The sequence below is a fragment of the Triticum aestivum genome, chromosome 5D (genome assembly GCF_018294505.1).
Source record: "Triticum aestivum cultivar Chinese Spring chromosome 5D, IWGSC CS RefSeq v2.1, whole genome shotgun sequence".
NCBI classification, from domain to species: domain Eukaryota; kingdom Viridiplantae; phylum Streptophyta; class Magnoliopsida; order Poales; family Poaceae; genus Triticum; species Triticum aestivum.
In genome coordinates this window covers 561858542-561870504 of record NC_057808.1, presented here as the reverse complement: position 1 = coordinate 561870504, position 11963 = coordinate 561858542, and the positions used below count along the sequence as shown (strand labels likewise).

The 11963-nt window shown below is 47.2% G+C and overlaps 1 protein-coding gene across 1 annotated transcript; it reads left to right on the top strand.

The window, feature by feature from the left end:
- The first annotated feature begins 692 nt into the window (after positions 1–692).
- LOC123123920 (putative receptor-like protein kinase At4g00960) lies at positions 693–11198 on the top strand. The gene is made up of 7 exons (XM_044544574.1): positions 693–1523; positions 9381–9509; positions 9596–9708; positions 9828–10032; positions 10140–10377; positions 10469–10625; positions 10724–11198. Exons 1-7 carry the CDS (start codon positions 1148–1150, stop codon positions 11042–11044), a joined length of 1539 nt encoding a protein of 512 aa, XP_044400509.1. The 5' UTR covers positions 693–1147; the 3' UTR covers positions 11045–11198.
- The last annotated feature ends 765 nt before the right edge of the window (positions 11199–11963 follow it).

Here is an 11963-nt window from a genome sequence, read left to right as displayed (position 1 = left end):
AATACATATCCTATTATATTTGATTATGTATAGTTGTAATATTTTTGTTGAATATAAACAAAATAGTTGAATGAAAAACATTTTCTCATACATGGTTGAAGAGTGTAGTGGGTCTTTTCCTATGCATGATTTGCATGTTGAGATGGATCTTGTCCCATTCATAACTCTACGGTGAGGTGCCATGCTTTCGTGTTGAGATAAATAAGTCGGTGGGGTGACTCTCTTAGGCTCCTCTATCCGGTAAAGAGTGTATATTTGGATTTAAAATTTGTCTAAAAAAATGTACTTCTACCTTTCCAATGCATTTTAAAATAGAAATAAATATTTCTCTCTCATCACACGGTAATGAAGACCAATAACATTCTACACATGGTCTTCTTAATTTCTACATGCACTTAGCTTATTGGGGTTGGGTGATTAAAAAGGGGAGAGATGATGACTTACACCTTTCTAATTCATTTTTACTCCACTTCATAATTTATCATAATATATAAACTTTTCACCGGATGGAGGGAGTATTTTTGAGTTGTCATTTTTAAGATGATTCAAAACTTTGTCTCTTGTATCCCTTTTTTATAGAAACTTTGTCTCTCGTATCCTTTTTTTAGAAACTTTGTCCCCACGTTGGCTACCCATCGAACAGCCTACAAGTATCCCGACTGACCACACCCGCCATTCGCGCGGCACTCAGAACACAGCCATTAGCCATTGCCATGCCGACCATGCCGTCCCCGGCGTTGGCCCTCGTGCTCCTCCTATTCGCGGCAAGCATAGCAGCTTCCCAGGCGGAGACTAAGTGCCTAGACTCCGCTGTTTCTCCTTCCGCAGCACCAGCACCACCGACAACGACAACAGCGCGTTCCTCGCCAACGTACTCACGCTCCTGGAGGCCCTCCCGCAGGCCGCAGCGCCCACGGGCTTCGCCTCCCTCTCCTTGGGCGCCGGCCACGACCGCGCCTTCGTCCGTGGCCTGTGCCGCGGTGATTCCACACCGTCCGAGTGCCTCGTGAACCTGCGAGCAGGCGTCCTCGACTACGGCACGTGCACGTCCAGCCGGAGCGTGGTATTCTGGTACGACAAGTGCTTCATCACCTACGCCGACACCAACGCCACCAACAACTACAACTACGAGTTGCGCTCGCTTGATATGCGCGTCACCCTCGGAAGCTCCGCCCGGAGTAGCCATGAGCCGGAGTTCTTCTCGCTGAAAAATCGCTTGGTGGCAAGGGCGGCCAGCGCCGGAGGCACTGGGCAGGCCAAGTTCGCCACCGGGGAGGCCGAGTACGCACCCAATGGGACGATGTACGGTCTCGCGGAGTGCATGAGGGACCTTAGCGGCGAGGAGTGCAATCGGTGTCTGCAATTATTGTCGACAGATTTGCCGTCGTGCTGCAACCGATATCAGGGAGGGACGGCGCAAAACTTCAACTGCCGCCTTCGGGTTCAAGCATATGCCTACTATGACCTGGCGCCCGACGCTCCGCCTCCGGCTGCTGCACCGCCGGCGCCGATCTCCTCGGTCGGTGAGTAAATTAATCAACCTCCGTATTTTATGCCGTATGGGGGAGGGAAGAAAGAGCATGCAACATCCACGTGCTTGTTACGTATGCTTTACCGTGCCTGGCCAGTTAGCAATTTGTGATTGGAAATACTACCTCGGTCCGGGTTTATTAGCTTCCTTCGTATTTTGTGCTCAACTTTAACCATAGATTTGACTAAAAAATTATAAGTTGTATATTACAAAACTTATATTGTTGGATTCATATTTGAAAGATATTTCTAATGATGTTACTTTTAGGGTATATAACTAATTTTTGACCATTAAATCAAAGGTCAAAATTTGAAGAAAACTACAAGAAGGACTAATAATCAGGACAGAGGTAGTAGAGGGAAGGGAAAGCCCACCCCGGGGGGGTTTACGGGCGAGAGAATTAGAGGGAAGGTTACGAAACACGCACCTAGATGTAGCATTGCTAGGGAGGAAAAAAAATTAGCAGTTGAAAGAAAATATCTGATGCGGGGGTGTTTGATCGAAAATGAAGGAACGTATGGGCCAGGGCAGGCCCCATCTTCTCATTCCAATCCCTTTTTTCTTTTCTCATAAATGGCAGATCTTTTGTGATAACTAGATGACACCTCGCGCGTTGCTGCGGGACTTTGTTGTCTTGGAGATGATAACGATTGGAATTACTTTTATGATAATTTTTTTTACATTCAATGAATTTTGTTTTATAACATGCATATCAGCACGATGATTTGAACAATTGAAAAGAAAGATATTGGAACACCCAAGAGCTGGAATAGCTCCTATCTTCCTGAATGCCTTGACCTTCATGGTTTTTTCTGAACATAGCCAAATGCAATATAAAGTGAGTAACGCCAAAATCTAAATGGCTCATATAGTAACACTTGGTACAAAAGAATAATCCAGAATAGGGACCCATCCAATTGTTGTAATTTATCAGGTGTGCAAACTACAAAAAATCCAGAGAATCTTAGGGGTCTTAATCACATTATATACACCATGGTTTTTTTGTTTCATTTGAGGAGTACCAAAATCTATCACTGTTACCAGTGAACAATCGTACTGTACGATTATTACAGCCACATCTCTTGTGAATCCACATATCCTGACATATGTATAGTCCAATCAATCAAACTGTAAGGTCCACAAGACTAAACAAATCAAATATTATCATGTATTCAAACTGACGTACCTAGCTGAGGAAGAGGCAGCTGGGCCAAATAGAATAGGCAATACAGTGGAAATAGTCTATTGAAAAGAGGAGCTCACCTGTGTGCCCATGCTTGGCGTTCACGCGGAAGACGTTGGGGTAGAGGCGGCAGTGTAGGGTGGTGAGTAGGAAAAGAGACGGACGACCCCACACGCGCCGGGCTCTACTGCGACGGTACAACGCTGGATTTGGAAGCCTTGGCGTCGGATGCCTCATCGCCTAGACGTCAACCATGATGCGATGCACTGTGTCGCTTGGCGACGACACGTAAGGCGTCCCAATCGAGACATTAGTTGATGGTGATGAGCACGTGAGAAGAGGGTGGACGACTCGAGTGTGCTGGCCCCGCTGCGACGTACAACAACACAGACTCCCGGCGTCCATCAATTCAACACGGTAGCAAGCAACGTGCTGGAATCGGATGCCTCAGCGTTGCACAGGATGGGACGGCGTCACCGATCGAGTTGGACGGAGGCAAGTGACGCTGAGTATCCGCGACGGACTGTGTGAGCGTCCTGAGATCGCCTGCTGAGAGATCGGCCGGATATACACTGGCGATCAGGCGAGTGAGCAGCTGCGCTGTGGTCTTGTCGACCGATAGTGCTACTCATTGGTGGGGGTTGGTTCGGCAGCTGAAACTTGCTTTATTGTACAGTATTGGAGAATACGACTCATTGAGAAAGGGGCAGAAGACGAATGTGACCAGGAAATTCAACCGGCAAGGGTGACGTGAGACAATTATGGAGGGAGAGGTAATCGTCAGTTCCTCCGCCAAACTAAATACCGGACTGGATTATGGAGAAGACAGAGAGGCCGGAGGGAGGGGTAGTCGTCAGTGCTTCCACCCAACTAAATAGCCGGTTGGAGAGGCAATTAATAGTTTAATACCCGGTGGAATGCTGCATGTCTCATGACTGGGTGGGTGAAGAACTGTTGACGTGGCGGAACTGTTGACGTGGCTGCTGATATGTATAGCCTGCATGTAAAGAGAAATGATATAGTGGGGAGGTGGCACATCGCTGATGTGGACGATGTGCATGGTGAGAAAATAGGGAGAAGTGGGGAGCAACTTCTTAAGAATGGTAGATGCATTTTCGAGGAAAGGTACCATATAGCCTTCTATTTTTATATAGCATAAAATTGGAAACTTCATGTTAGACAACTCCAGGAAAGCGAAATCACTGATCGAGGAGTGTTCTTTTCAAAGATCACTCCCACCTCCCTAGCTAGGTTGCGACAAGTGACGCAATGTGAGTTTTTTTTTCATACAACGTTTTTATCTCTTAAACTGTGCATCCAAATCTCGAACCATTTTCACTATTAGATTCTTTGCGTCGAGATCTTTAAAACTAGATCCCATGTTGATAGGTTTTGACAAAAAAATCACAAAAAAAATCCGAATCGGAACAACGTTTTTTTGGACGCCGATAACTGTCACACATGTGACAATGGACACCCGCCCACACGACCCTGTGTGGTCAAACTATAGTTGCCATGTATGGTCAAACATAATTGCCGTGTGTAATTAACTAGTTGCCACATATACACAATTGTAGTTGCCATCTATCACCGTGCGAGCGTCGTGTGGGCGAAGAGCAGTTCACCCACACGGCGACGCGAGCAGCCGTGCGCTAATGGACTAGATGGTGTCCGTGTGGGCGAGGAGCAGTTCACCCACACAGCAACACGGGCAGCCGTGCGCTAATGGACTGGATGCTGTCCGCAGAGGCGGAGTCAGGATTTCTCAAAGCCTAGGGCTAAAACTAAGTGGCTATAAAAAAACTCCAAATACCACGCATAGCAATGCATGTTATAAGTACACCACAAATTCACCAGAATGAAAAATATGAAAATTCATATTATGATGAGAGAAAATTTGATAAAATATGAATTCATTGGAAAGTTGGTACCAATTAATGAAGACTTTGTTCATTTGAGGTCATTGTTTGTTCACCAGCAATAATAGAAGGACATGGACTTGTAAATATAAATCAAGTAGTAGTATTTAAAACCAAGACATTGGACAGACTAAATCAATTGTTCATGTGAATGTTTGCGAAATAAGGACATGGGAACAAATTTGACTAAAGTAATAGAATTTTAACATCGCTGATTCACTTATTTAGGCTGATACAAAAGAACTAGGAAAAAAATATATGATACAACAAACTAGAGATTACCTATCATGTCCAGCCGGTTGTGTAAATGGAGCTGAACATTGGTTTCTTTTCATTATATATGAAATGAAATCGAGGGCATGGCTCCTCAATTCGAAAAAAAAAGTAAATGGAGCTGAGCAGAATAGACTGGTTGGAGGGGGCTGCGGCTAGATGATCCGAGATTCCGAACGCCGTCGGCCGGACGCAGCCGCGCAGGTCCAGATGTACGGTTCGTCGAGTCGAGAAGTCGAAGACTCGGGAACAGCGATGGAGAGCAGCGATCAGGCGAGATTTTTAGGGGTAGCGATCAGGCGAGATGGGCGATTCATTAATCATTATGGAGCGATCGTTCCTCGTGGGCTGCGGACGGGGCTTGCACTGATGTGCACGTCTGGGGCTGGGCCTTTATAAGTGTACAAACATGCAGTTCCTGCTGGACAATGTAGTTGCGAGTTGGGCCATGCCTGCGAGGAGCGGTTCACCCACACGACGCTGGGTGCTTACGTGACTCTCCACTCACATGGCAACTGCTTCAAAATTCGTGTAAATGGATCGAATGGCATCGAGTGCGTGTGGGCGTGTTGATAAGTGCCACACGTGTGGGCGTTATCATTTGAGTTTTTTACCTTTCTGAAATAGGCACGACTGTGCCTCTCACGGAAGCAAATTCATGCCTCCACGAGAAGTAAACCCGTGCCTCACGCGAAAAAAACACATTTTATTTTCTGTTTTCGAGAGGCACGCCCATGCTTCCCGCGAAAGCATATGCATGCCTCTCACAGAAGCAAAATTGTGCCTCTCCTGGAAGAAAAAAAGAGAAAACATTCTTATAACTTTCTTCCGCCTTTTCCTTTAACCAAAGGAGCTCTTAGATAGATGAATGTTGCAACTAAGATTATTACATTGCATTGAGGACGAAGTCAAATTATTGCAGTTCACTGTCTACAAAAACTATAGATGTTCTTGACTACAACCACTTCTGGCTCAGTGAACACAATCTCATTGGTACCAAAACTAGAACCAAATTTTGCTTAATGCAACATGCAAGAACAAGCTTAACTTGTGTAGGGTATGGTTGAAATGATTTATTGGATAGTATCCTAATCTATTCTGCCATGTCCATAGTACCAATAGTTTTTCTGAGTTAAAAATATCTTCCCTAGAGTGCCCCTAAGGCTCCAAGTGTCCAAAATACCTTTCCTACATAGCGATCATGATAAGCATATCCAACATCTACTAAGTACAACAATAAGATAATATAAGAATAACTAAGGGCTGTAAGGTAATATAACAATCACAATAAGGTAACATTACCTAGAGGAACAGTTATAACATCACCTCTCTTCGTTGAGTCGCTAAAGAACGATCGAGAGCATCATGTGCTGGCCCTTCTCAATCACCTAGGACACAGGTGAATTTTAGATTACAATCTATGCGGCACAAAAACATTTTGGCTATTGTAGGGCTTTCTACCCCCGAAGGATGCAAAAACTACTCCCGGACTCTAGCGGTACATCATGTGCGTCATCAGTTGCATCCACACAATCCTACGTCAATATGAAAAAACTTGTTTAATTGAGCTTCTAATGTTTGGAACATAACTAAGACATTTTGAAGTGGTTACCTTCAAATATGTATGCCATTTTGTGCTTCTTATATTCAAAGGTGTCTCATCAATGTGTGACATGATCATTCACCTCTAAGCTCACCAATTGCGTGCAACACTTGCTTGAAATATCGACTGTTGCATCTACAAACCTTCCAGAGGTGTCGTGAATCACTCTAAACCTTGTTTCATGCAATGGGGCAGACCTTGTTGAGGTGCTCGACACGGGTGATGGGGCAGTGAGGATTGGACGGCGGAGCTAGGGGGGAGGGGCCAGCCATCCAGCCCAGTTTTGTTGTACCTATTGATGTAATAGTGCGTGCATCATTTTTAAGAAGTTTGGTGCACTTCGGCCACCCTCAATCCAACGTAGCTGAAACCCAAAAGCACAATTTTACAGCCGGTTCACATGGTCATGAAGATGAAAACAGCCCACAAGAAAAAACACATTGAGCATACATAAACATTTCTTCCTTGATTGTTGTCACTTGGCCCCCTCTATGCCAAAATTCTGGCTTCGCCCCTGTTGGACTTGAACTAAAAGTGCTACGGTAACTCTAAAATCCCTGACAGTGTACATTTTAGACCATCTGACCCTCTCTTGCCACACATCTTGCACGCAGCAGGCCTAGCCATACAGAAAAAAACTTTTGGAATTGGCTTTTTTTTTAGAAAAGGAGGATGACCCCCGGCCTCTGCATCTGGGCGATGCATACGGCCACTTTATTAATTATTCTCACAAGACCTTACAAAGTAATACAACAGTAAGACTAAAGCCGCCGTCTAATCATCTCTATCCCGCTGATGAAGGGGCGTAGATAGCCTGGGCCTAATACCAAACAGACATCGCAGCCAAACCTAACATCTAAGACCTGAGAACCCATCCAGGACGCCTGCCAGGCATGGGTCTCGCCGGTCCGGCGTGCACTCAGATGCCGCCTCCGCCAACTGCCACCGCTCCATCTTCAAAACTGTCCTGATGCATCAACCTTGCTCGGTCTAGCTAACGTCGACGCCACCACGGCGCCATACGAGACCTCCTCCCTGCGCGCAAACAGCTGAACACGTCGCGGTCGCCACTGATACACCTCAGCGCCATGCTGCCAAGTATCACCAGCCGACACAGCTTGAAGTCCTTGGAAGATCTGTCGTGCGTAGCACCTGCCGACCAGGCATGACAAGGCGTAGCACCTGTCGGTCAGGCATGACTTGACATCACCACCGAAGCTCCGTGCAAGATGAAGCCGCTCCACCTCCTGCCTCTGACCTCCAGCGCTGCTCCGCAAACGATGCTCCCAAGAGAGAAACGACACCGCAGTGCCGCCATCGTCCGATCTGGAACACCAGATCCTAGGGTTTCCCCCGGAGCAGCACGAGTGGGTCGACAATAGTTACACGACGATGCCTTCATCAAGGTAACGGCGAGAACGCCGCCATCGCCTGCCATTGGCTCGGTTTTCACCGGCAACCATGTCTCCCCTACTCGCAGCCGGGACAAGATGATGGATCTCGAGATCCGATCACCAAGCCTCTGGCCGGCCATCTCGGGAAGAAGATGACCACCACGTCCAGCAGTGTCACCACGCCTGGCACGCGTCGCCGCCGGCACCCCCATGGTGCCTAGAGGCCGACAAGCCCCGACGATTCCCCTCCAGCCGCCATGGCCCAGACCCCGGCACCCCCAGATCCAGATCGGATCGGGGTCCAGGGCCCCAAGCCGTAACCGCCGCGGAGGCAGCACCACTGGACGATGCCAAGCCCTCCAGCCCGCCGCCGAGTCATCGCCGGAGCTTCGCCGCGCCACGCCGCCAAGCCACCGCCGGGATACCTCGAGCCGCCACTAGAGAAGCCGCAGCCGCCGCGCGTTGGAGAGGGCTCAAGCCGCAGTAGCCCCGCCGCCAGGCAGGGACGCCGCCACCCCGCACGCCCTCCGCCGCGCCGCTAGGCCCCGCCCAGCCCAGCGCCGTCCCGCGCCGGACGCCAACCGCGAGGAGGGGCAAGATCCCCGCCGCCACCAACGCCGGCCGGTCTTTGCCCGGCGGCGCTGTGCGGTGGCGGCGGGGGGAGAAGTCGACGAGGGTGGGCGAGAGGCGGCGGCTAGGGTTTCCCCCGAGGACGCTCGCGGGAGCGGCTCGGGGGTCCTGTTTCTCACAGGTCAATCGCGTATCTGACTATCTATCTATCTCACAGGTTTTGGAATTGGCATTGAATGTATATATGTCTACGGTTGGACACTTGGACTTGAGTATGCAAATGGTTAGATGTTTGGGTCAAACACGTGTAACCCGGACATAATAAGTATATGCATCATGGGGATAGTCAAAATAGACAAAACAAATCTGGTAGGCTAGATGCATGATCATGATGGCAACAGTCCTGGCGCCCGTGGCATGGTGACTGGAATGGCCCTGGCGTGATAGTTGAAATGTGTCTAATGATCTCGGCGGGCTTTGTCGTCGATTGTATTATGTCAATTGATCACTCGATCTCGTTTAAGCAAATATCATCTCCATGTATACTTTTGTAATGGTCTAGTCACGAAAATTCTAAAAACAGCCAATTCAGGTTTCTTTGGCTGGCCTAGGTGAGGGATGCTTTGAGTACCGTGTGAACCTAACTGCAGAGGTTACACATGCACCTAACATTCAAAACTATATATCTGGCGCCCCAAGTTTAACGTAGTACTAGCTTCCAGTTACGCCCAATTGATTTATGCGGAACAACATTGTGATCCGCAGGGCCACATGTGGATTCCCCTGCTGCCATTTCTGTCTCTCATGTCGGTGGCCGTTGCACTGCAGTTCGAAGATGTTAATGATTGAATAATTGTGTTTTGCAATGACCAATGTCGATGATGATAAATTGCTTCAAAACATGCAGGAAAGGGGAGATTACAACATGCCATCCTGTTTGTCGCCATTTCTGTTGGGACACTATTCGTCCTAGTCGCCGTGCTTGCTTGCGTTCGTCGACAGAGGAGAAGGAACAAGGCGAAGAAGGAACAACAAGGTATCTCATATTTCCTTATAAAAGCAAGAGGGTCCAAGGGGATCAAGAGAAGGCGAGGGATAGTTGAATTGCGTTTCTTGTTGCAGATAATGCAAGGGAGGGCATGAAATATATTAGTCTGCAAGTGTTAAGAGCTGCAACATCCAATTTTTCTATAGACAATAAACTGGGAGAGGGAGGATTCGGAGAAGTTTTTAAGGTATGTATTGTAAGTTGTTATGAACATTACATGATAATACAAAACCATACTAGCAAGACCAGAGAGAAAATTTGGTGAATTATTTAATTAAATCCAAGAACATAGTTGCATGTACATAGGGCGAATTGCAGAATGGAATGAAAATAGCCGTGAAAAGGCTGTCAAAGAACTCAGCTCAAGGGTTTGATGAGCTGAAAAATGAGCTAGTGTTAGCTAACAGACTTGAGCACAAGAATTTGGTGCCCCTTCTCGGTGTTTGCTTGCAAGAGAAACTGGTGGTGTACGAATATATGCCTAATGGAAGCCTACACACGAGCCTTTTCAGTAATTCTCCCGACTCCACTTGTTAAAATTTACTACACTTTTACACCACTAGTCTGCATATTCTGTTGTTTTTAGTTCCAGTGGTGCATGTGTGTACTGTGTAGCAGATTCTGAGAAGGCACACCAACTGGACTGGACGAAAAGAAACACGATCATCTCTGGGATTGCTCGAGGTCTATTGTATCTCCACGAGGAGTCTCGTCTAAAAGTCATACACCGTGACCTGAAGCCAAGCAACGTCTTATTAGACCTGGATATGAACCCCAAGATCTCAGACTTTGGTCTGTCTAGGGCTTTCGGTGAAGATCAGTCGATGGATATAACAAAACGCCCTGTCGGTACACTGTATGTACATGTCGATTGCGCACAGTTCTAGTCAAATTAACTGAAGACAACCTTTTTAGCTAGAGTCTTCATTTGGAATTAATTCATGCAGTGGATACATGTCTCCCGAGTACGCGTACTGTGGCCAAGTCTCTACCAAGTCAGACATGTACAGCTTCGGGGTCATAGTTATCGAGATTGTGACTGGTCGAAGGAACAATAGGTCACTGGAAGATTATGATACCGCCTCCAGATATCTTCTCAGCTATGTAAGGCATGGACGCATGTGATATATATACATAGAACATACCTAACTCATTTGTCGAGACAAGTGCCCAACAAGCTGCAATTTATCATCTACGTGCAGGTATGGGAAAAGTGGAATGCAGGATCGATGGAAGAGGTGGTGGATTCCTGCCTGGGCGGTCGTTACCCCGAGAGCGAGGCGCTAAACTGTGTGCACATCGGACTGCTATGCGTCCAGGAGGATCCCAGCGCCAGGCCAGATGCGTCCGAGGTAGTGCTCATGCTCGACAGCCACTCCACGTCCATGAATATGCGCACTCCCTCCAGGCCTGCGTTCTGCTTCACACAACCTGGCGTCGTCAGGCATGCTACGGCCAACGGCCAACTGTCTACCCCCGTTTCAGACAATGAAGTGACGATTTCGGATCTCCAGCCTAGGTAGGACGATTTCAGACAAGTTTGTATTAGTAATGCAAATACCTACCAAGGTTTTGAATTTTTCGGATGCAAAACAAATCTCGTGGGGCACCGGATTCCCGGTTACCGCGGTAACTGAAAAATACCGGGTGGTTACTTGACGATTTTCTTTCCATTTGAACAAGACTCATTCACAATTAAGTCAAAGCTCATTCAAATTATAAAATTCAGGATGTTTTGCACGGTAGGGTGATTTCTCATGAGATATCAAGATTCACAGTTATCGGGCGCTAACCGAATTTACCGTCTGGTAACGAAAACCTTGATACCTACTATGTCAGAGGATGATATGGCACTCACAGACCTTGACATGCTAAATTGTGAACTTGCATACACGTGTGATGTGTTTGAGAAAAGTTTAGCTCTCCCGTACTTTTGCGAGGCCAGCATTGGCAGAATCTAAACAACCCTCAAAAGGAAAGGGAAGAGAGCGTATGCCAAAGACCAAGGTCTTGAACCAGTTCCATAGAGGCAAGGTTTTCCTTATCCCTATCATATCGTCGATAGGGAGTATACGTGGATCTACGCTTTTTTCGAGTTGTATGTCGATCTACGCTAATAAACATGCCAAGTGGTGTGCAATACATGGACGGGTCATGTATACAGCGTCGGAGATGAGGGGGCCCAGCAGGGGCCTCCCCCCATGTCACAAGTCACAAAAAACATTGAATCCCTTACAATTGGTTTTCCTTGCTATAAATACGACGAGCTTCAGCTTTGTGCATGCTTTCTATGAATGGTATTGGTTGGATTTCAAAATATGTGAGCAAATTTGATTACCGTCAAGCAACAATGTATGCCGTCAATCATGCAAGTCCTCAGCCATAGAGGTTTGTCTTACTGCACCACGCTTCGGGTATTTGCAATAAATTACTATGTGCTTG

Bases quoted from the DNA above. Each gene is read 5' to 3' on its own strand.
- LOC123123920 (XM_044544574.1), top strand. From the start codon at position 1,148: ATGCGCGTCACCCTCGGAAGCTCCGCCCGGAGTAGCCATGAGCCGGAG. The intron at 10,378-10,468 runs GTATGTACATGT...TAATTCATGCAG, and splicing joins AAACGCCCTGTCGGTACACT to TGGATACATGTCTCCCGAGT. The intron at 10,626-10,723 runs GTAAGGCATGGA...ATCTACGTGCAG, and splicing joins CCAGATATCTTCTCAGCTAT to GTATGGGAAAAGTGGAATGC.